This window comes from Perna viridis, chromosome 7, assembly GCF_037379345.1.
Source record: "Perna viridis isolate PV_CMFRI_1.1 ecotype Kerala chromosome 7, ASM3737934v1, whole genome shotgun sequence".
Lineage (NCBI taxonomy): Eukaryota > Metazoa > Mollusca > Bivalvia > Mytilida > Mytilidae > Perna > Perna viridis.
This window is the reverse complement of record NC_142451.1, coordinates 10,620,645-10,647,170: the sequence shown is the minus strand read 5'-3', so window position 1 is coordinate 10,647,170 and position 26,526 is coordinate 10,620,645. Positions and strand designations below refer to the sequence as shown.

The following is a 26,526-nucleotide window of genomic DNA, read 5'->3' as shown; positions in this document are numbered from 1 at the left end:
TGAACATTATCCAGCGTGATTACACGAGGTTGTGTAAGAATAGGACCAACATTCTATTTCAAAAACTCACCGATCCAGTAACACTTCTAATGTCCCCTTTTTTGCTTATTTATATTTTCCCTTACTTTGATATGTAGTGGTAATCATTTCAGTAAAAGCATAACTCATTTTCAAGAAAAAAAAACATATCTATTAAATGTGAAAAAGTAATAAGGAAACCAAAATTCTAGCAGAAATCAAAAGAATGTAATCCAGGGACAATTGAACAGACATGGAAGACAGATAAACACAACAAAGACTAAAATAACACATACAAAGTTTTAAAACTGAATGAGCAACTCGGACTCCGCTAAAAAAACATGGGAGCATGGACCAGATGCACTGGTAGGGTAAATGTCCTCTGCTTTTCTAGAAACACCCATCGAGTCCAGGGTGGACAAAAGAGGAAAAGAAAACTAAGGCACGTTGAACATGTACTGTAAAAAGACTATAGTTGACCGAAACCCAAGACCCTTAATAAAGAAATAAATAAGAAAGAGCTTTCGACAATTTATTCATTTTCATTTAGTTATAGCTAGTCTTGTAAACAATAATAGTTTCGCTCCAAAAAATTTCATATGTTTCACTAAAGGTTATTTGTTCGACAGATTATACCATTATAATTAATAACACATTAGCGAACACAATTAATTTTGAGCTTCTTCAATCAAAATGATTACGAATGTCCTGTACTGTTACCTTCATTTGATACAGATAATTAATATATGAAAAGTTTTGAAATAGATTTTTGAATACAACAATATCTGCAAGCTATGTCTTTGCACTTTATTAAATCATGAGTTTGAAAATATATTTCTATACTCGTTTTCAAGATGACTGAACAAGATGTTGCGTGTAATAGGCATGATCTACTGAAAAGACATGTAATGCGTGCATCTTGGAAACAGAAAGAATACGAAACGAAATTACGCAAGATACAAGACTCATATCCAAAATAAAATTATCAAGTTGGTAGTAAAATTTATGTTCGGTAGCTTTCTGTAATACGTGTTACGACTTTAAAAAATCATCCAGTTCAGACTGAAATTCTGCATTGAAAACTTTTTTGATCAAAGCTTCGTCTGTCATTGGAGGGGAATGCGGCTTACCTCGAACAAGATTGATATTGTAGTTAGATAATTCGTTAAGATGTTTCATAGCTCGCCTTTTCTCTGCCGTTGAAACACGAGTGTCATGCCCGTCGGTATCTCTTGATATATTTTCATCGATTGAGGGCGTATCACTTACAGACGAGCTGCTTTCCCCATCAGGCGTTCTATCAGTCTGCATAATAGTTGTAGTCAACTCATCTTCAAACTGTCTAGTATTTTCGGGTTGATTTAAATGGGCTGGAATGTTAATGTTGTCATGCTTTGTAAGGTCATGTCGATAATGGTTTGTATGCTGATTAAAATATTTCTGCTGAATCGGTTGTCTGTACTCGTCATACAGCGGTTCTTGTCCATAAACACTGTCACTTGAATAATAAACGTTTTGTTTTGGTTCAGAAGCTTGAACAGGTGGTGGATTTGTCAAGCGAATTATCCGTCTGTTGTGTTGGTTAATTGAAGCCATATTATTTTGACTTCTTTCACTAAATGCTTGATTTTGATTTGCTGGTACTAAATAAAACAAAGTTTCGTTTTCTGATTGGTTGCTATTATCTGCATTACCTTGAGGAATTTGCCTTGGGACATGCAATGTATTTCTAACAGGAATCAAAATTTCTTCTCGTTCATCGTCATAATACGCAATTTTATTTTTATTTCGATTATTATGTCTTCCTTCCATTTCGGACACATACCCGTTATGTCTGCTATTATTTTTGGTCCTATGATTCGACTTCGAGCGAAGATAAACTGTTCGATTTGATGGAAGTGGAATATCCTCATCTTCAGAACTAGAATCTACACTTCTGTTATCTATCAAAACAATATTTAATCCTTTTTGACGAGAATGATCATTTTTAGGTAGACCCCTTTGCCTTGCTCTCTGTTTCCTTTCACGTGATACAAAATTCCGAACATCTTGTTCTGATTGTGCCAAGCGTTGACTTTCCCGATGGCGCGAATATTCGTCGAATTCTGAATCACTTGCTTCGTAATTTAATCCCCGAAGCGATGGATTTGATATCGAATATCTTAAAGAATCCCTCTCTCTTGGTTGTCTATGTTCATGTCGAAATGGGTCTGAGTATCGGTCGTTATCTCTGTATCTAGATATGTCCGTATTACTACTAGAACATGAAACACTTCTGTGACTTCTCGTTATTTTCCTTGATGACCTGTTCAAATTCCTGGTTTCCTTCTTATTTATGTCACTTCGGTGTTCCCTATCGTTATATCGAGAATATCTGTATTCTTCGTTGCTATGACTACGGCGTCGTCTATCGATTTCAACATGTAACCTATCGTGTCTATCATTCCGGTACTTTCTGTCACCTTTTTTTTCATATGACCTACTTCGCGGACGCCGGTCTTCATCACGCGACTTACTCCGTCTTCGTCTGTCTTCTGATTTATTTCGTCGCTTCTTTTCTTCATTTGAACTACTTTGTCGTCTGCTTGTCTTCCGTGATCCCCTATTTCTTTCTTGTTCACGTGATCTACTTCTACGTTTGTCATTTCTATCACGTGAAAAGCTTCGACGCCTTCCTCTTTTGTCACGAGAATGGCTGTGTCGCTTCGAATGTCTGTCCCGTGAACTGCTCCTTCGTCTCGATTTTCTATCATGAGAAATGCTTCTTCGCCTCGAGTTTCTATCATTGGATTTACTTCTCCGCCTTTCTCTTTTATCGTGCGATGTATTACTAGAAGGACTTCGCTGTCGTTCGTTTCTTTCTCGGGATCTTTGAGTTTGATGTTTTCTATCATTATCCCTGTATGAGTAGTCATATGAGTTTTTACGGTCGTGAACATCTCTTCTGTCGTTCCTAGAACTGTCATTATATTGCCGATTTTTATCTCGGTCGGCCTCTTTGTGTCTACTATCATGTCTTTCATTATTATTGTAGTCATTTTGTCCATTCTTGATAGAGTTACTACAACTAGATACTCTATTGGTATTTTGTATCGGAGGAAATGAAACACCGTGATTTTTTACACCGGTTTGATAGTTTGACTGTCCTTTGTTGCTGTTCACAGGTGGAAGAACCTGACTGCTGCTTTTAAATGGCATGACCTGAAACAAAAAGGCGACTTTTTACCATACAGCCTGGTCGAATTCAATCGAAATGTTTAATTCAAGTATAAAGTATCAAATGTATAGTTATAAAATAAGATTTGGAGAAAAAAAGCCATTTTGTCTTTTTTAAACCGTATAAACTTGATCATCTTTCTGATATTAAGTACATGAAAATAAAACAACTTGATAAAAAAGAAAAGCAAACGACTTAGCACTACGAAAAACTCTATTTTGTCTCGATTTTATTAAAAATATTTCAGTTTATATTCTATGTTATCAAGTGCAAACGATTAAGTTAGAAAACAAGTATCAGGTTTTGGGTACACGGTGAAATAATAAACATGATGCAACTGGTTTTTTTTTTAAAATAAATACACAACCTTCCGAAGCAAATTTTAGTTTAGATTTTTTCAGAATCAATATTACGAGAAATTCAACCAAGTACTATTTTATTATCACAGATAATAAACAATATCGGCAAAAATTTTCATTATCTGAAAGACCATTTAGAGACCAAGAAATTCGAAGCCATAACCAATATGTAAAAACAGAGAAGCGAACAGTCCTCATTCACATGTAGACAAAATGATAAAATACAACTATGTTTAACAACTAAAGATGAAAAAAACATTGAGCAATTATTTGTATTTAAGAGTAATCAAGGGAACCAAAGTTATAGCGGTAATAAAAAGAATGTATGCAATCCAGGGACAAAGACCAGACATGGAAAACAGGCATACACAACAAAGAACATAAAGTAACTAAAATCATACACACAAAGTAACAAAAGCAACTGAGCAACTCGGACTCAACTAAAACTGGGAGCATGGACCAGATGCACCGGTAGGGTAAGCGTCCTCTGCTTTTTTTAGAAACACCCGCCGAGTTGCTCATAAAAAGTATTAGGTAATAACCTTAAAGTTGAAAAGAACAACTGGCAAATGTTAATTAAATTAACACTTTATCTGGAAGCTACCGACAGCGTTAAAAAGAAATTGTCATGTCTTTAACCAGGGATGTATATACCCACTGTCATGGACACACTTGGTTAAATAAAAACACAAAACAAACAAACAGTCATAACATAACAACGTACTGTATTTCAGACCTTCCTTCATAATACCTAAATCGATGTTTTGATTTATACAATTTGTCACTAATATAAACCAATTGTTATTTAAGAAATTGAACACCAGTACCATTGGAAAAATTGTGAATTATGCAATACTGAACATGTTAACTTATGATTAAATTGCAGGCTGACTTGTCCAAGCTTTTGTAATACCGTTATATAATATCAGTCTAATGTGTAAATCAATGGCGGGCAGTGTTTCTTCGGTCATATTTTAAAATAAGACTAATTAGATATCTAATCCTCATTCTATTACAGTATTTTCCACAATGGATGATGCAGTTATCTACTTTTTCTACTCTTCATGGAAAGGTACCAATCTTGCTTCAACGAATGTTGGATATGTTTTTTATGGGCTACAATAATGTCTTAAGAGGAAGAATCACGAAAGAATGGAAATCATTTGTTCTGAGAAAATGGATTGGTATTTGCTTTTCACGTTCATCTCTTTCACCCCGAAACGTTTTCTATTACTATAACTTCTTAAAAATATAAATAAATCACTATTTCATACTATTTGTGAATGTTTGATTTTTCAATTCATTTATGGAGAAAATTAACATTTTATTTCTCAAACATAAAAGAAAGTTGTCATTTAAAGAACAAAAATAATATTTAAGAATCAGCTATTCATAAAAGTTAATACCAACCAAAAAAAAATATTTACGGAAAAGTCTTTTCTGATTCAAATGTGAAAATGTGGAAAGTGTTTCACATTAAAAACAGCTTACAACACTGATTTTAATAATGCTTTCAGGTAACTGAAATATATGGTTGTTTCACAAATGTTTGATTTAACTTCTTCGTTATTATACCAGCAGTCTGAAAAAATCTGGTTACTTTAAATACAAACAAAAATACCAATTATATATATATATATATACAAACGTCTTAGAATGTGGTGACTCTATTCGCTACTACACTGCTCCATCGGATCAATTTAATACAGGGAAGATATGTAAATGTAAAGAAAGGTCTGAAAGATTTCCGACGATGTTAGAACTGTCAAATTTACGATGCAAAGTTTTGAGTTCCCTCCGCGGGACTCGAACTCGTACCGCTGTGACATCTATGGCAACACCGCCTGCACAAAGTCTAGCGCCCTAGACAACTCGGCCAGCTAGGCTATATAAAATATAGCTTTCGCTGGCCGGATCATTTCTCCTCGTAGGATTTAATCTAGGGCTGCAACTTAGTACACGATGTATGGTAGTACGGGACAGTTCATTTAGGTGTTATTATGTAGTAAAGAGGATAAAATTAATGATGAATGTCACAACAAATCAATATTATACAAACGTCTCGGAATGTGACGACACTATTCGCTACACTGCTCCATTGGATCAAATTGATACACGGAAGATATGTAAACGTATAGAAAGGTCTGAAAATTTCCCAACGATGTTAGAACTGTCAAATTTGCGATGCAAATTTTTGGTCGTTCCCTCCGCGGGACTCGAACTCGTACTGCTGTGACATCTATGGCAACACCGCCTGCACAAAGTCCATATCTCTATATTGCAAATTCCGATATGCTGTACAAGGTTACCTCTTATTCCAACAAAATCTCAATTCCCAATATGGAAAATAGTGTAAGAAGGGTTTATTCTATCTTTAACTGTTATAAATAAGTTTTTTTTCACAACGTATATATCTTACGTGTCTACGTGAGATCCAAAAAGAGAAAGTATTGATTCCATGGTCGAAATACCCTCAATTAAGGAAATAGATTTAATCAAACATTTTTTATGAAAATACCATTGAAACATATTTCTTTGAAAAAAGTGTTATCTGAAGCTTTAGTTAATTAAAGATACGTTACCTTTACAGGACTGTCTTCATTAAAACCCTCCGAGTTCCGATGACTGTTTCTCGCGGGTTGACGGGTGACCCTCGCAGATTCACTATTTTCAGTATTCTTAGGGTTGATGGTTGGTAGCGGCGTCGGTGATCGTACTTCATCAAGCTTTGTCAGATGAGAAATATCGACGCTCTCTAAGTCGCTCCCAGTCTTGTTTGACTTACCAGATCTCGCTGAGTAATTGGTAGTCTTAGTTCCCTGAAGACGGAAAACAACAAGGTATAGCTCACAGGAAACTATTGACAAGGTTTGCATATAACACCAGACTCAATTAACCTGTACAAGCCAACGGTTTAATGAAGTTGCAACATTAGCCTTAAAAGGAATGGATTTTTCTAGAAATTAGCATGATATTGACGCGTAATAATGAATAATTATCGGTCTGGTAAAAACATTATTTAATTTTGTCTTTGTATTTAAACACTAAAATAAAAATAGCATTCATAGTTGTTGAATATTGTAAACATTCCACTGTTTGAAATCGAGAAATGGTCTCCAAACCAAACACTTGAGGAGAAAGACAAACAAAGATTGATTATAGCTACATCAACGTCAAATATGTCTAGAAAATGTGATGTATATCTTAAAGACGAGCTAGATTTTAAACATGACGAAATGAAATCGCTCGGTATGAAACAAAAAACGGTTTTATCGCTAATTGACCCCTATAGGTCTACATTTTTTTAATATGATGGTGGATCTTTGAAGCTTACTTAATGATGAAGGAGTTAACACATGTTTGGTATTTTGGAAACAATCTGCAATCAGTCATCCCATATCGCATACCTAATCTATAGTCAAATTATACCTTTCGCGTTTTAATACTTGGAACAACTTTAATAAAGTTGTCATACAAACTTTTAAAAGACATGTGGATAGGCGGGCGAACAAACAGACTTACAGGCAGGCATGGTGATTCCTTAATCCCCAGCAGCTTTGTTTACGGAGTAATAAAACATTATATTTTTTATGTGAAAGAATATCATTTGAGAGTAAATAGATACCTCAAGATAAAATTTTGACTTGGAAAAGGGAAAATAAAACTGTTAATTACAGTCCTGATATGGGAATATTTCAACATAATTATGAAGTATGATTCATTTTTGTTATTCTTGTTTTTTGTGTTTCATTTTCTGTGATCTCGAATTATTTACGTAAAATATATATCTATAGGAATGAAAAAGTAAATATTATCGTACATCATATTTTATGAAGTTTTTATGAGAACATATAATGTAATTAGAACAAATAGCTGGGAAGTATTGATCTATTTAAAAAAAATAAAAAAAAGTATTTACAGTTTTGTCAGTTTTCATGATATTGAACGAATACACTTACTTGAAAAATAGTTTTTATGCTGCATCGCGAGATTTAAACAACTTTCGTACAATTCTTTAAAAACTGATAGAATGACAATTTTTGATTTCTTTGGATCCCTAAATCTGACCCTTTCGGCAAATGTTTGGAGTAATAAAATTAGCTCAGCTTTCGGTGCAAACGATTTGTATTTAGTCACATCTATTGTATAGAGTATTTTAACAGATCAAGATACGAAAATAAAATATATCTCTTTTGCAACGGTGAAAATTAACCTATCTATCAAAACTTTTTTATCAAGTATTTTTAAAAATTCAAATGTAGAACATTTTTGGCAAAATGAGGAAATATTCACCTGTTTTTAGAGCAAAGACGATTTAACTTAAGTTTGATGCGTGGTTAAGTTTGTTATCGTACAGTTTATCGGAGTGAGCTTCGTTGTTCAATTGTAAAAACGGCTACCTGTCACCGATAACAGCATTAATTAATAAACTTCTATTATTGACTCTCTGACAATTTAATTTTTGTTCGGTATAACGTGGCCATAGCACCAGAACAAAAAAAAAATCATAACCCAATAAAAGTCCACGTTGAATTAATTCTCCTTAACAAAATGCAAATGAGAAAGATATCATATCTGATAACTCAGTTCTCATATACTGGAACTCACATATGACTTGGTTAATTACAGATTCAGCATCAAACAATTGGCATCGAGATATATCAATAAAGTTTTCCGTTCGTAAAAATGTTTACTTCATCTATAATGTAAATGAAAATTGATCGCACTGTTTTCATTGGAAAATTCAGGAATAAATTCAAAATTTTTCAATTATTTGAATGGAGAAATGTGTTTATTATACAGCGAAGTTAACATTAAGAAAGTTTTTACATGCCGATCGGTGATAGATCACCCGAAGTTTTTATAGTATCATTTTGTCATGCCATGTGTTCATGCTTACGAACACAATTTCAAGACAATTAAATTTTGGACAGACATCGACACATTTTCTAAGATATAATATTCACATTGAATTTGACAATTTATACAGAAAGAAACACTAATTTAACCCTAAAAGTTTAAAAGAGTAATCAAGGGAACTAAGGTTATAGCGGTAATCAAAAGAATGTAATCCAGGGACAAAGACAAGACATGGAAAACAGACATACACAACAAAGAACATAAAGTAACTAAAATCATACATACAAAATAACAAAAGCAAATGAGCAACTCGGACTCATCAAACGTTAAAGATAACATTAAAACAAAAGTTAAATAATATTTTTATATGTCCTAGAATGGGGACAATAAGAAAGGGGAGTTGGAAAAATCTTTACGACCTGCAATATTTTTACACAGTGTAGTAGTCATATACATATCTTAATTGATTTCTGCAAGTTTATTCTACAGTCACCGCGCAACCTTAGTGTCAAATACCTTTGTGCAAAGCTTTTAATAACGATAACTATGTATGCATTCGCGACACGTTTTTCACTCTCAACACACGAAATGGAATAAGTAGAATATTTTTTTTCAGTTTTGAATCAAGTTAAATATATATCAATATCTAAACTTTAACAATTTTTTTATTCACTGTTATCTAGTTCTACGAGAAAAACATAATCAAAACAAAAGTATTAAATTAAACTTCACTCAATGTAAAAGCGTGAAGAAATCACGATTCGATCAGGGATCAAAAGTATGTTATGCAGCCTAAGACCCAGATTTATCCCAACTATTGACAGGGAATTTTCCAAACGTTGATTTTTATTCACAGCGGTTGTATCTTGGGTGTTTCTATTGGCTTGACTCTGTAGCATATTCCTGACATTGATGAAATATGACATTCAAATAGTAGTTATTCACCAGATTGTTAACCATAGTTCATTCAAATGGTGTTGTTGATTGTGAATAACAATCGAGTCTACAAAAAAGCCAACAAACTATTGTTTGTGGCATCAATACTTTCGTGCGTGTATTGGGTGCATTTTCTTGTGATGGGGTCTCAAAAGAGCACAGAACATAAAATAAGTTCAATTTAAACTTCCAAAGTCATTATACAAGTCATTTTGTATTCTTCATTTTAATACTGAGTTACGACAAAAAGAAAAAGATATTACAACCACTGATTGTGTTTATTTCATCTTATCATATGAGGCTCAAACGAGATGTTTGATAGAGGTAAACTACTATTATTGTTATTTTGTAAAAATGAAAACAAGCTGTCATTTTAAGATAACACTTAACGTAAATGCATGGTACTATTTATTTCGATATTAATGTATTACCTCTTAGGTTTTTTTTTAAATTCTACAGCTGATATATGATGTAGCCACACTTTTATGTGTAACCTGCTAAAGTTGTAAAACTTCACCTCTCCATTTTACCAGTGGCCATTTCAAATGTAGCACTGATGGATGATATTTTTTAGAAAGCTATAGGATGTTTCTCTTATTGTTCACTAAGTAACGATCCTAGTTAATGAATCCATCGGTTTTATATTACTTTCGATGGGATATCGTTATATAACCGTTTCGTTTAACTGTTTGTTTAACTGTTTATGGTCGTAAATCATACAAATTCTTTATTTAACTGTCTATGAAAGTAAATCGTACAAACTGTTTATTTAACTGTCTATGGACGTAAATCGTACAAATTATTCATTTCGATTCTAATAGGACAATAATGGTACATGTTTGTCTTACATTTTCGTGACCTATTACGATAACCTAAGGTTTTGTCGGTATTTGGCTGTACACTTTACGCAAGCTATGTCAGTTGAAATGGTCGCTAGTGAAACTTGGTTTTTTTTAAATGAAGGAAAGGGCGAATTAAGTAAAACGATGTTAGATATGTCAATAGTCGTTTGAATTATAAGGTCACATTGTTCACACATCTACAGGTACAATGTTTCATTCATTGGCGATTATTAATGTATGGTTTCATACATGATGGCGCACGTGGCACATGGGGAGTGCTACCGAGTATGTGTGCAAGTGATTTTTACGGAGTATAATATAACATTTCTAAAACATAACGTTTAATATCTTTATTAAATATAAATTTGATGTTCATTCACTCTACTGAAATGAATGAAAACAGCTGATACACACCGGAATGTTACGTGTGTTTGTTTACATTATTAAGGTGGGCAGTAATTTACACAAACACACAAGCCACGCCCAATGAGTCGCGTGCTGCTACTACGGCAATCGAAAATCGACCACAGTAGTGGTCTCAATGCCTGTTGAGGACGTCATATTAGAATTGACTGTTTATGGAAGTAAATCGTACAAACTGTTCATTTAACTGTCTATGGAAGTATATCATACAAACTGTTTATTTAACTTTCAACTGACAACCTATGTTTTGAAATCGTAACAACTGTTTTATTTTACTTCCGGTAGTGAGATATTGCACCCAATGTTTTGGTTTACTTTTGAGGGTGTGAAATCGTAACAACTGTTTTTTTTTACCTCCGGCGTTGGACACCATAAGAACGATTTTTTTAGTTGCAGTGGTAGGACATAACTACTTGCTGAATGTAAAGGGATTTTTTTAAAATTTTTTCTTTTTTTTTCCTTTTTTTTTCTTTTTCTTTTTTTTTTTTTTTTTTGTTTAATCTAATTTTCATTTTACAAAATAGAGTGTCACCTCATTTATTTTATTTCCGATTTTTTGAAAAAGGTACCAATTGTTTTATTTTCGATAGCAAGACCAATGACTGTTGTATACTTTGATTTATTTTGAGTGTAAATGTATAGGACAGTTCAACATTATATTAATTGTTTAGTAAACGTACCAATTATGAGCCATTTGATTCAAGGTCTCATTCTTTATTCCTGCATTTAAGTTTGCATAAGAATCATGAAAAACATTGATTAATGGTTGGAAAGCCAACACATTTTCTTTTTTGATATTTTGTTTAAAATGTTATAGTAAACAGAACTTAATATAAGACTTGTTCTTAGCAGATAAAAATATATAGAATGTACTGTACAATTATTCAGAATTAAGGGAGATACCTTTGTAAATACAACAAAACACAATAGCAACTGTTGGATTTTCAATATGTATTATCTCCTAAGAGCAGAGAGATATAAATTAACAATTATACCTCTCATTACCTAGACCTATAAAGCAACTTAATAACAAAACTAAAATGTGTAGCCTTTTTAGGGTGTATCACAGAACCTAAATGATTCTTATGAAGACTACTACTTAATATTTTGTATTATTAAAATGCTTTAGAATGCTTTTATTAGGTAGAACAATAAATAAGCTGCATACTATTATATATGCATAAAATAACCATTTTGTCAGTCGTAAAATTGGACATAAATCTGAAATCTGATATTATAACAAATATGCTACTTTTAGGCTTTTGCATCCCTATTATTTCACTGTAAAAAGCTGATGTAATTTGTATGATCAGAATACACATTAATACACTTTTATTGTTTTGTTCTTCCAAAGTTATCACTTTAAAAGGGCAGGTCAATGTCACTATTTATCACGATTGATTTACTTTACAATAGTTTAAAAATAAGTATTTTTGCTTCAACATAACTAGAACTTCTCACTATTTCCAATTAGTTTTTGGATTAGTTTTACTTTCCTTATGAATTCTCTTTTACGCAAAATTTACGTCTGCAATATTACCAAATTTAAACTGGATAATATTCGATTTTATTTTTAATTTCGAATATGATTATAATACGTATTTGTCTAATGTCACGAAATAAAAATTTATGCGATTTGTTGTCGGGATATTCCTATGGTACTTTGAATTGTCCGTTTTAACGTATCACATGAAAATTGGATATTAGTTAAATCAAATGTGCGTCTGTTATAAGTAGTGACACTTTGTAATGTGTTGATAAGAATAATTTAACTAATTTAACTTTTTTTGTTTAAAAAAAATAATAACAAAACAAACAAAAACAAAAAATTAAAAAACACACAAAAACAAAACAAAAACGAAACAAAATTAACAATGAAAAAGATATATTTTGAAAAGATATATACAAAAAAAAACTTTTTAACATAGGCGTAAAATTGTTATAAAATATGAGGAACATTGGCCTGGTCGATAATAACTAAATAGGTGTACTAAAGTTCGTATTGTAAAACATAGTTAACACCAATATTACATAGCAACAAGCATAAGTATGTATAGGTAAGCAAGTACGTAAGAAAGGCATTTCTTTTTTTTTTGTTAAAATGTAAATACACCAATCTTATATAAAATTGCGAATTATACAATTATACACTTACATTTAAAATTTCTAAAAAAAAAAAGCATTCAATTCTTATCTTTTACTTTTGTTCTAGTCTTCCACTTATTTACAATATGGTACCTGTAACTCATGATGTATTCCTTGGCAATGCTATTACAGGTGTTTGATTTTTGATGTGACTCTTGCCTGCATCTTGTCAATTAATTTGTGGGTTACGTGTAGATTATTATTCGCTTTTTACGGGGTATAAAAATATGAGGTTTTTTCTCTGAAATTGATTACACTGGGATCTATTACACTTTCAAAAATTTAATCTTTGAACAATGACCGAAAAAAGTACTTTAGAAGTTCGTTATGATTTTGTTTCTGTAATTTTCTGTATTTTTTTTTTATATCTTTCTAAATTTCGTCTTGCTTTATCTTTGTAACCCTACATTTAAGGATTCCTTAGTTTTAATTTTGGACATCAAATTTACCATAACTATATCTGATTTCAATTTAAATTATAGTGCTTCTAGTGAGATGGCATTTTTATTTCTGGAAATAATGTTTCATACATTTTGGAGAATGGAGAAACCATTAGATAAACAGGCAAAAAGATCAAATAGGAAAATGACTTACAAGCTATTAATGTACAATAACTTATCATCCATGATTACATCTAAACGTCAATAATTGAATAAAAATGGTTACAGTTATAACCACAATTTTGTATCAAAATATGAGCCAAATTGACAAAATTATCATTATCCCATTACAGCACTTACCTTATTTTTATCAAATGATTTTCATATTTATATTGGGAGTACGGCTCTGTTCATTTCTTAAATTTTTGTTTGGTTGCTAGCTTTTGAGTTGTTAATTTGTTTGTTTTGGTTGTTCCTTTTCAAAATATTCCCTCTATCAATAAAAAATGAAAAATGAATATTGAAATACTGAAACTGATATTGTAAATCAAACAATTAAATATCTCAAAATGACTAAACAATACTTACGGGCAAGCCTTGTGCCCTATTTTGTGCAATCCGTTCTGCCAATGATATTTTTGATTTTCCCCTCTGAAGCTTTTTCTTTCCGGATCTATATACTATTCCTTCACTCGGCATTATAATTTTTCCCTCACTTTGATTAGTTTTCTTATTAAAGCAGTAATTTTTAATCCAGTTAAGACCATTACATCAACTGACTTTATTCCTCTCTCATGTAACAAAAAGCTTCATGTTTTTACTATATCTATTTTAAAGCACTTATCCAAAATTTCAATATATGTATCTATAAACAGTATTATCAATACGTAGATTACTCCCAATAAGCTACAGCAGTTAGAACTGACATGCGTGAGACTAGAATTTAATTTGCCTTTATTGTTTTTCTAGCGTCTATTTATGCTATTCTAAAGTTCTTTCAATTAAACTACGATTGAAAGAAATCAATGGTTGTTGCTCACTGAGTACTGGTTTAAAGTTTCTGATTGGTTTGATTCCATGCAATCTAAGCCTATTGACAAAACTTGATGAAATCGTGTAAGTGTCTCTGCTTTTTGTAACTACCCGGATGTGGTTTGTCGGACATTTCTAATAACACTTTTGGATATTTTCACATTCGCTTATCCAATCCAAACATCTGTTTCACATCCAATATCCAATCCAAACAAAAGTTTTATTTTTTCAAGTTTAGGACTGGCTGCTTTTTCTCAGTACTTGCTTTTGTTCATGTAACATCAAACTCTTTAATCTCATCTTTAAGGTTCGGCTTTCTGATTTACAACAACAAAGAATATAGAGTAACTAAAATCATACATACAAAGTAACAAAAGCAAATGAGCAACTCGGACTCCACTGAAAACTGGGAGCATGGACCAGGTGCACCGGTAGGGTAAGCTTCCTTTGCTTTTCTAGGAACATCCGCCGAGTTGCTCATAAAAAGTCAAGTCTGGGGTAGACAAACGAGGAAAGAAAAACTATGACCCGGTGCAGATGGGTACACCATAACGATCCACGAGTTCATGATGACAACCATAAAACTTCTGTAGTGATGACTTCAATTTTGTTATAACAGAACTCTGTTCCAGAAGCCTATTTGTTAGAGTTCTAGCGCGATACAAAAAGTCTGCGTAGTTTCGGCAAGTTCTGGCGTAACGTATGAGTTGTGATATGAACACTCAATACGCAGCATTTGAATTTAGCGGGTGTTCTAATAGAACTTATTAAAAATCAAATATATTTTATATTCAGGCAAAAGGTACAGAGTGCAAGTAAACTACATTTCATTGGTTTCTAGTTAATTACAATGTGTAAGTATATAAAAAGGCAAATTAAACAATCTCCGAATTCTTGTTATCTCTATTTTCGGATTTACAAAAAACGGCACATAGACTAGTTTAGTACCATTAGTAGTGCGAGCAACTCAAAAATATAATGCAATAGCTTACAACGAAGGTAAATGTTTTATATTAAAAAAAAACTTTGATTGGATTCTTTCCCTTTGTATCCATCTGACAATTATTGTATTCCTTCATAAGAACATACCATCCCTCCTTTAAAATGCATTGCAATCGCTTAAGCACTAAAAGGGTTTTAACATCAAAAACTCTATAGTTAGACTTTATTTCTTTAGAATCTTATAACATTATCTATATTTCTTCATGCACACCTTCATATTATGTCCAACCTTTTTATAAAATGTCATCAAATCCCTCTAGAGGTTTAGACGGAGTTGCGCTTAAAGATAATGTGGACAGACGAAATATGTTCATTTGACATAATCCGTTAACATAAATACTGTTAAAATGACTATTAAATTTAAACCTCAATGATTAGGATTATTTAAATAATAACACAAATTTTGTATCATCAGTTATCCTGACGGCGTTTTTTTCTATGATCATTGCGATAAATGTTTATATGGTATACCTCAAAAATTGCTTTTGGATTTTTGATCCGTGGAAAAAATATTACTGCCATATCCATTCATAAAACAAACATAGCAAATAAAGACACTTATGTCAAGGTATATCTCAAAAACTTTGACTCCTTTGCATGCATTTTGATAACAATAACCGACAGATAACAAATTCAATTGATTATATAATCCTTACAATAAGGCCAAATTCCTTATTTCGTAATTATAGAATAATTAACAAGTTTAAAAATAATGATGGTTGCAGTGTTTAGCCAATGTCATGAATGATAGATAGAAACTTCATACAGATGATATTACCTACAACAATCTCAAAGATAAGTCGAACGATATCTTCTTAGATGTAGAACCACTAAAATGTAAAACTGATCTTTCTGCATTATATGAAAATATTTTGAAACAACTGAAGATCGAGAAACATTTCGATTTGTGAAATAACCCTAGAGATTATCCCTAAATAAAACTAATTAAATCGTGATCAAAAAGACTGTTTCTGGCTTCTATTTAAACAACCAAACCTGTAAAGGAAAGGGTTACAATCGATGGAATTGTTTTTCATATTCCTAAATAATATTAAGGGGCAGACAAAATGGTTACAGGTGAGCAATTTAGTCTCAGGCTCTCAATGACCTCTAGTTTGTGAAATGTAAAATATTGCATTTGATTGAGTCAAACTCTTTCGAAAAGCCATGAGTTTTAGCAGAACATTATTATTTCCAATAGGAGTGTTGCAATTTACGTTGAACAAGAATTTGTGATTTACAATGAAAAAAATGAGAGTAGACAATGGAACTACGATTCTAGCGGAAATCAGAAGAATGTAATCAAGTGACCAGACAGAGAAACAGACACATACAACTAAGAACATTAAACAACCAAAATAATACATACAAAGCAAAATAGTAAATGAGCAACACGGACTCCACTAAAAATGTAAAGCATGGACCATGGGGCATGATAACAACTTACCTACAAACAATGATATTCATGTATTTTTTATAATGTTGTGCTTTCAAGTTCTATTAACTTTGCCAAATTCATTTATAATAAGTGAGTTAGTAGCTTGTTATCATTAGAAGTAAGTATGAATAACTAAAATAATGCAAAAGTTCGTGAGACATTGGAGGGATACCATAACAATCACTAATACAATGTAGGCTCGGCTAGGCTACAAAAATAATTACTTTATGTGAATTTTTCTTTTTTTTAAACCAATTCATTTAATTTTAGTTGAAACTGCTTAGGAACTTAACTGAAATACATTTAACTTATTAACACACCAATCAATAAAACCAATTTCTAAAGTTTTTGAAACCAGTTAAATGCATACAAAAGCTAGTAAAACCAATCCTTAAAATAATTTTTGACAATAAAAACTGAGCAAAGGTCACTAAATGCTCCTCATCACAATAACAGGTTGTCATGATATCTGCAAATATAAATCTGATATTGCTATGTACACTCTGAAATCAAATCCCACATGTTATAAAGCTTAATCTAAAATCCGCTCGAATCATAGTTCGCTTGATTACACTTTCAAAAAGATATATAAATTATTGTAGAATTGCAGAAAAGCTGTAACAAATCAGTTTGTTGGACGGAAGGACTAACCACGATCACTACATACCTCCCGGATCCGTGCAGGTCCGGGTGTCAGAAGAATAGGCCTGCAGCAGCGCTAAGCTTGTCGTAAAAGGCGACTAAATAGTGCTCAGAACCTTAGCCGTGGGTTAGGGCGCTCTGCCCACAGAGCAACTGGGTTGTGTGGCTCAGGTGGTGGAATGGGGTACCCCTGGTGTGTTACATGCTGGGGTTGTCAGGCTATAATACGGAAAACCTGACCGCAAACCATAGCGGTGCACCGTGTTGGGAAAGATGCCACGTTCCTTGCACGTTAAAAAACCCTACTGTGGTATTCTCCCGGAGTATGAACCATAGGGCTCGACAAATAAGATTTCATTTATTTTTTTACCAAATGCAATCATGACTCACTATTTTAGAAGACACTGTGTTTTTTTTTTCAACCAAGAACTGGTATCTGAAAATTTGGTAAGAGACCTTTTGATGCGCATTTCATCATACCCCTGATTCAGGAGTCTGTAAAGCAGATATTTATGGCGTTCTAGGAAATCAGAGTCGTCAGTACTTACTATAGTGTAGCGAATCAATTGTGAAGTATAGAGATGAAGATATATTGTTACATAGGTAAGGACAATTTCTGTTATTAAACTAAAGTCTTCTCTTTTTCTTAAATCTTAGTGCTGAGATGATCACAGTTGTCAAATTCGAGATGTAGGTAAAAAAAAAAGGTACAGAACAATCTGTTTCTGTAGACTTCTTTATATCGAGCTCTGGTGGATATATTGAAGGTAACCAATTAAAAAAAGAAGGTTTGTATATGGACAATTCATCATCAATATATCTGTATGTAAAGTTAAAAGATATAGCAACGAAATTCTGAAGAATTTCATGGTCGTAAAAAAATATAACCAAATAGACTAGCAAAGAAGCACATTTAGTGTCCATTGGAATGCCAACTTGTTGAAACATAACCCCTCCGAATATGACAAATATGTTATCAATGAGGAAAGCTTTTATAAAGAGATAGCTATTGAATAATATTAAATATGACTCACTAAAACAGCCACTCAGAGATAAATACTTGTGGAGTTGAAATGACTTATCCGTATTTCTCCGATGAATCTGGAATTTGACACTCAATTACACCCAAATGCAAACCTAAAATCTATTTAGTTCTACGATTTTCCTTTTTCTTTTAAATGACCTTAAAAATATCTGTTAAGTTTTTGCTTACAAGTGATTATACTTCAATGTGAATTCGAACGAAGTGCATTATTTAACATTTAGTTGAGGCAAATGGAAATGCTTCTTACTGCAATTTGGACCTTTTTTTTTTACAAAAAATCGTAAGAGTAAAATTAGTCCTAAGTTATGACGTCATAAAACTTTTAGTTACTATGATGTCATAACTTACGACTAATTTTACACTTACAATTTTTTGTTCTGTAGTAGATAAAACATAGAGTCTGTTTATAGCTTCTATATGGAGAATAAATTGAAGAGACAAATACAAAATTGATTTATAAAAGAGATAGCGGAAGCTCATCTATAAAAAAATGAAAGAAACTTTTTGAATCCATAAATCATTTAATTTTTATTTCGAATAGTGGTTGAAGTTTTTATAGATAGTATCGTTTACATGACAGGATAATAGCTTTTGTTGTTTCTTTTATCATGTGTTTCATCACAGCGTTGCATCACCGAGCAACAGAACCCCTGGCAATAGATACTTGTTTTGTTTCTGTTTGTATCGTGGGTAGATTCTATGTACATAAACTTGAACATTTGATTATGTAGTACTTTGTTTTAATTTTCAAGTCCCGATCGTTTTCAAGGAAAGGAAAATGTGTCAAACGAGCAATGAACATCCACATATCAAAGTTGTAAAATGAATGACAAATATAATTATTGCTTTAAATTTAATTCACTAGATATTTATATGCAGAAGGCATTTCAAGACGTTAATATTCTGTATCCGGTCGGACAATCAGTTGACAAAAAATAATATTACATCTGTCGTTGATCAAACGTGGTTTTCTGTCCTCATATGTATTTATATTGGTCTCACTTTGTTAAAATTTGGGCAGAGGTCCCCATGTCCAGTTCTACCACCTTTACTTAGAAGGCATTTTCCCAGTATACATTTTCTAAAAAAGAACATAATATGAAGATAACCCATGGCTATATAACACATTAATCATCAGCATTTAACTCAGAATACCATGTTTACTATATAGACCAAATATCGTTGAAATCAAAGCACGTATAAAAATTAGCAGGAAAATAGCAGCCCAGAACAAAATTCAGTCATCACCATTCAAATTAGAACACAATGTTTCTTTAGGTCTCACTGGGAATGCCTGGAAAAATGAAATCTCAAAGTTGCATACCATTAGGAAGCTTTGAAAACCCAAACAGTCATTTTTTGCAGGATACCCTAAGAAACAATCATACAATTTACATTGAATTCTGTACAATAGTTTCTGATGAGATTTTTGAAATGACATCAAAAACAGCCAAAAAAAATTCCAAAAAGGGTAATACATGTAGCTCCAACATGGTCAACAAAATTTCCCAACATTTGACCACAGACAGATCTCATCATGCTGAACACTTTTACCTGTGTCAAAATATAGTTAAACCTAACGGTTTTTGAGATATATGGAAGAGTAATCAAGGGAACCAAGATTAAAGCGACAATCAAAAGAACGCAATCCAGGGACAAAGACCAGACATGGAAAACAGACACACACAACAAAGAACATAAAGTAACTAAAATCATACATACAAAGTAACAAAAGTAAATGAGCAACTCGGACTCCTCTAAAAAACTGGGAGCATGGACCAGGTGCATGGAAAAATGCTGTCTGACTCCTATCTCCTATTTTCTATATTTATTAACATCGACCATGTTTTACGACGGATCAAAAATCCAAACAGTTAATTTTTTGCAGGATATCCTAAGGAACAGCCATACTAAGTTTAATTCAATTCCATACAGTAGTTTTACAGGGGAAGATGTTTGAAAATTGTTAACGACGACGACGAAGACGAATGTCAAGTGATTGCAATAGCTCACATGGCCTATGACCAGGTTAACTAAAAAAAAAAGGTTTTTGTGTTTTAGCATATAACCTGAAATTCGTGATAAAAAGCAATTTCCATTTTTAGGTTGAAATTTCCGGAAGGACAAGGCAAGACATTTTTGCGTTTGAAGTTAATAACTTGCAAACTGTTATAGGTTGAAATAAACTTAAATTGTTTAAACGATCCTGATAACAAGGCTTTAAAAGTTATCAAAACTTCAAATTGAGTGATAGCCTCTTATCAAAATGTTGCTTTCGTAGCAAAAAAAAAAGAATATTTCAATTTTGTGGTTAGCATTAGGTGGTAGCTATAACACTGCAATAAAGGACGAAGTCCTGTTCACTTCAACTAGAGAAACACTGAGAGTCCGATTTCAATCTGACAGGAAGTCAACGCGTAATACCGAATAAGGACTTTAACTTGTTTTGTATCTATTACAAAAACAAAATGATTAACTGTTTATAGTCAACATCTTAAAGTTATGTTACATTATGAAAATAAATAATGTTAGCCTTGATGAAAAACTGTAAAAGTCATGATATCTTCAAGATATTAATATGTTCAACTTCACCTTCTCATGTCTCATATTAGAAAGTTGGTACATTTTAGCTGTTATGTTGAAATAAAACTTGTGATCAGACATACACATTCTCCTTGTATTGTTAAAGTTGTTGCCCTTGAAAGACAAACAATGACGTGTTTGCAGTTGTTAGCTAGTAATTTGAAAACTATAATAGATAGAAAGAAACTTTCAATTGATAAATTGATCCTAATGATAAGGCCTGCAAATGTTTCAATAAGTCGAAGTTGTAGAACGTCTCTTTATTACAGTTATTAACCTCAAAATACTAGAAAGGATGTTTTACAGAGTTTAGCCAATATCATAAAAAACATATTCTACTGATGTATTGATCATCACGGTCAGCCCTACAAAAGATTTATCTGTTGTGATACGAAAAGACTTCTATTAGGACTAACTGGCATAGAGAGTTAAAAAAAATAGCCATTTTTGCAGTTCTTGACATTTATAAAAGAAACCGAAAGATATAGGGAAAAGTTTCAATTGGTAGAAAATTCAAACGTATGAGTTCAATGTTAGTGAGGCTGGTCTTGTAGGGCTTTATAATTTGAACTTATACGAGAAATGTTGTTTGATTGTGGTAACAATGGTTATGGCTATTACCACAATACTTATCGTCCATTCAATTTTACATGTGTTACAAAGTCATGCAATGGAATTGAGTTGGTTCAAAACAAATATGTGTTATTGAAAGTTTGTTCAGACATAAGGTTTGAAATAATATGCAAAATTACTAAAGATGTAATGCACTACTGACTATTAACGCAAAAGTGAATTGGTAAATTAGTTTTACATAAACTGGACCCAAGGTTTTCCCAAAGCAATTTAAAGAATAACGTTAACGAACGGACAATACATTGTTATTAAAAAGTGTTGTCGTTATAAGGGCGGTATCTCGATGAATGGGAGTTTCTGTTGGAAATAGAAACGACCTTGTAACAAATATTTTAGATCGTTTTTACCATTTATTTGTGTACATTTCAATAAAGTAGAATCACTTGTGAATTGATTATATCACTTAAAATAAATAGTTCAAACCTATCCTCCAGATAAAAAACAAACAAAGCAGAGTTGCAAACATTCTAATTGCCAATGGAATCCTTTTATTTCTCACAGGATTTATTGGTTTTCTAGAATGTAAATATCGAGCCAATTTATAAAATCAATTGTAAAATCATGCTGGAAAAGGGAAACGAATGTTTTAACCATAAGCCAAGTAAACGTGGTGTGTTATCCAAGGAAATGTTGTTTAGGTCTTTTTTTAATTATGTTTGTTCTTTCAAAATAATTTTGTTCGAAATGAAATTGATCAACTACATTTATTTTTCATTTTGATATATTTAAGTCCATTTATTGAGAACTATACATTTAGATACTTGAGTCGGAAGGGAAATGGTCTTTTTTAAAGATGACAGAAGCTTGTTACCAGATCTTATTTTTTTCCGATGTAGTCAGTATAGTTTCGCTTTTTACCCTTTGACCTTAAAGTCGTTCTTCCATGGAAACGCAAGTCACCTGACCACACTTCTGTTTCCCGATTGGCCAAATACAGATAACTTAGTGGCGTTCAAAAAGCCTGTATCGAAAATCCAAATTGCGTGCCATGTGTTATTTCCTGTATGTAATGTAGAAAATTATAAGTAAAAGGAACAAATTTTGTTGCGTCGGCTATCTTTATTTTTAAAGATAGTACTTGTTTGTTAAAATATATATTGTACTTTCGTGTTCTTTGATATTTTACAGTTCAATGTGTTTAAAATGACTGAAGAAGTAATAATTAAAACTTGTGAATTATTATTTTACGATACTAAAAAAAAGTAACTCAAACAAACAACGCCCATAAAAATGTAACCGTCGTATTTGACCATCAGGGATCTTGAAATTAGTAAAATCAACGACAAAGTGAAGTGAAAAAACATAATTCATTTTTATTATTTTATCATTGAAAGTCATACCACACCTCCTATTATTTATTCATAAGGAAATACGTTGTCCTTTCAATTCAACTCTTCAGTTGTAAGTAGATTGACATATATTGTTTTATAAAATGTATCTTTAAAATGTATCTCTAAAATAACAGTAACAACATCAAAGCATATCACGTTAAGAATATCTGTGGTAAATAGTATATTTTCAACACCAAACTAACAACAAAATATGAATATTAATTGCGTACAGTTAGATAATTGAACGGAGCTAAAAACAAAGTAGAAAAATCAACTGGCACCCTAAGAGCTGGAACGACAGTAACACAGTGTAATGACAGAAATATTTATTGCATCTGGGCATTTCTTTTCTGATGGTTTTAACAACCAAGAATATCGAAGAAAGCCGCATAAGATAGTTAGGATTGGTCAGAAAAATCTTTATATGATGCCTTAAAATTTCCAGAACTGCTTCTAAATCAATAACGAGAGCAAATGACCCACATGAAATACCATTAATATACATATTTCTTCTGACCTTCTATGTTTTGGCATCTATGGGCTGTGATTTGATTGGTCTTCGTTGAAGCAAATGAAAGTAGTTCTTTAAACTTTCTGTGTTTTTGCAATCGGAACCAATCTTTCAGCTAAAAAATTATCACCTTTTATAACTTTTTTTACAAAAGAAAAAAATGAAACAAATTAAATTTGACCTTGACTACGTTAACTTGTTTGCAAAACCCTAGTCAATTCCTGATCAAAATTATTTAAATTGTTTTCAAAAATGTGAAGTTCTCCAGCAAATGTCACCAACATTAAAAACATAAACGTATGATGAGCGATTCCCAATCAGCGAGGTAATTGATTGTGTTTTTGGCAGGAAGTGTATAGGAAGCCAATATACATTATTTATGTTTAAAAAGTAGAAAAAAAATATTAGTGAAATGTATAGAGGTTAAAGTAGACAGAACATATAAAAAAAAAACTAGGAGCTTACTGCTTGTAATCATTACATTATTTAACCATAAAAACTCTAGTGTATTCCTTCCGTTAATGTATATGAATCGAGCTTTCATTGTGAGTTCATTTTATTCCAAAAAAATTTCATTGTCAACTTCTCATAATAAAAATTACGTAAAAGCCTTATTCCCCGGGAAATATATCATGTTATGTAGTGTTTAAGAGTATTATCTAGCTATTACAAACACCAAAGACAATATTGATATTTTCCAGTTCTGAATAAACGTAACTATGCTCTAAAATAAAAAAAAAAATCTTCAGTCCTCGCTACTATTTAAACTAAATGAAACGCGATAAGAATGCAATGTACGGTCTGCGTTGGTGGATTGAAATCATTATTCCATACAAATTCATCATCGGAAATGAAAAGCTTCTTTGGAAATGCATTGCTTTGTTGTAAGGATAAAATGCTTGGTAGTGAAACGTAAAAACGACAAATGGCAATAGATTGGCCCTACAATAACTAGACACGTTTTCAGTGCACAATTCCTTTGATACCGGTTATATATAACGTTTTTTATATAAAAAACCTGGTTTTTTTTTTGTTCTCAATCGATTGCTTTTTGGAAATAAAATTCAGAACTAATTTGATGAGTAAGCACTTTAAAAATTTTTATCTTCTGATTTTTTTTTTTTTTTTTTTTTGGTTTGCTTTTTTGAAATTCTCAGACTTTGAGCTATATATGGTTAAGACACACAAAGCGGCGGTTGTTCGTCCCTTTCTTTATTTCCTCTGCATAAGGGTCTACGAAATGAAACATATCCAAAATTAAAACAACTGTTTCCGATTTTATGAACATGACCTTTCTTAGACCTCTTTGAAATTGTTGGAAGGTATATTGCCACTTTACTTAATCTCTACCCAATCTACCACATCACGATCTGGTTGGTTTTTAGGAAAAATTCAAAATGTTTGCTTTCATTTCAAGTGTGATGTACGTCCACCAAAACAATCGATAGGTTGAATAAAAATAAAAATTAAATTCCTACTTTATTTACCAGGCTAAGTATTCCAGTTTTCTCCCATGAAAAAAAATTCTTGACAAACTGCTTAATGAATGAGTACGTCCTTAAAATTTGACTAAAGTATATTCCCGGAAACTGTTCGTATCAAACGTAATTTGACAATCAGATTATGTTGTGTAAATCATTCCTATTCCTCAAAATATTAAGTTACCTGCAATTTCTGATTCATTATCATATTCGCAATCTTTCTCGAAACACATTACTCAGAAAATATGCGATGGTACTAATAGGATCAAAAACAATCAACACTTTTTCAAAGACCAAATATGTTTCCATTTTTTTTCTTACGTTTAAAAATCATACGGATTCAACGACTCATCATATATACTTTCCATGAAAACCCTTTAAACGCTAGAGAATTATGAAATTTTAAAACATATCATTTTTAAAAGATATCAGTCGAAATCAGTTTTGAGTAAGTGTTGCGGAGGAAAAAATATTGCCTTAATCGATTTAGAACGTTTACACGGAAATCGCGTCCTTATATGAAGTATACCCCCATCATTATCAAAGTCTTCCAATCACCTAAAATAGATATTTTTATACCACATAAAACGTTGCTATGACCGGCCTGGTTTTTACTACTTTTCTATTGATTCATTTACAAATCTCTTCTAATTTCTATTAATCAAAAGAGTTCGCTTCGTGTGCATCTTTAAACTTGGTTTTGTGTAATCAAGTTTTGGTATATATGACCCTCCAAGTTTCAGTCTGAATGAACATACTAATTTTAAATGTTTATGTCTAACTGAGTTTTACTGTTTAATTTTGTGGAATTGTTTACTTCTCGTAAATGAAGTATTTGCAGAAAAAAAGGTAATTTCAACAGTTGTATATCGTTTTATCATTTTCATAAAGGTTTCCTCTCCAAATATTTCTGTTATATGCAAATTTGACAAATAAAGCATTTACTTTTCCACCCCACCCCCCCCAAAAAAAAAATAAATAAAATTGTCTTTCATACGATAATGGTTTGTATCTTCTAAAAATATCAATAAATTTCTTAACATGTTTTTATTTTTAATGAAACATGCATTTTAAAACTGTATAGTCAATCGAAGTCGAATGCTTTAGCCATTTCAGTGTTCGTTCTATACGTCGCATACTGAATATCCCTTATTTATTTTCTATTTCTCGACCAAAACTCTTTTTATACTTTTCGATAGTAACAAATGAAAAAAATTATATATATTGTTTTACTCAAAATGCTCCCATCTAACCTTTCATATGTACCAAAAACAACCATCATATTTTTTTTCTTGTCCGCCTAACCTTGTTTCTCTGAAATAATGACATTTAACCTGGTTTAAAACCAATCGTCCATTCTACATTGTTGAAAAAGCACGAACACCATTGTCTGGTCAAAGTTTCCAATTAGCCCTCTTATTAGTTTAAAAATAAAATTAAGTAGGTACTGAGGTCAACCAAATAATATTTTCATTGTCAAATCAAAAACACGAAATTCCAATTAGGAATTGATTTTACAACAAAAGAAGCAAAATTTCTATCAACAGATGGAATAATTTAAAGCAGACCATTGGAAAGATGACTGGGAAGTAAGGTTCTCTAACATAGACTTAAATTATAACTAAGGAATTGATATCATGTATATCTA

At 31.9% G+C, this 26,526-nt stretch overlaps 1 protein-coding gene across 1 annotated transcript; it reads right to left on the bottom strand.

The window, feature by feature from the left end:
- Positions 1-536: 536 nt before the first annotated feature.
- Positions 537-14,283, bottom strand: LOC148611287 (uncharacterized). Its single transcript, XM_088591684.1, has 3 exons — positions 13,769-14,283; positions 6,177-6,413; positions 537-3,219 (listed from the first exon to the last, which is right to left on the bottom strand). The coding sequence occupies exons 1-3, from the start codon at positions 13,877-13,879 to the stop codon at positions 1,051-1,053; spliced, it is 2,517 nt and encodes an 838-aa protein (XP_088447810.1). The 5' UTR covers positions 13,880-14,283; the 3' UTR covers positions 537-1,050.
- Between the last annotated feature and the right edge of the window lie 12,243 nt (positions 14,284-26,526).

Bases quoted from the DNA above. Each gene is read 5' to 3' on its own strand.
- LOC148611287 (XM_088591684.1), bottom strand. From the start codon at position 13,879: ATGCCGAGTGAAGGAATAGTATATAGATCCGGAAAGAAAAAGCTTCAG. The intron at 6,414-13,768 runs GTAAGTATTGTT...TTCCGTCTTCAG, and splicing joins ATAGGGCACAAGGCTTGCCC to GGAACTAAGACTACCAATTA. The intron at 3,220-6,176 runs GTAACGTATCTT...TTTTTGTTTCAG, and splicing joins ATGAAGACAGTCCTGTAAAG to GTCATGCCATTTAAAAGCAG.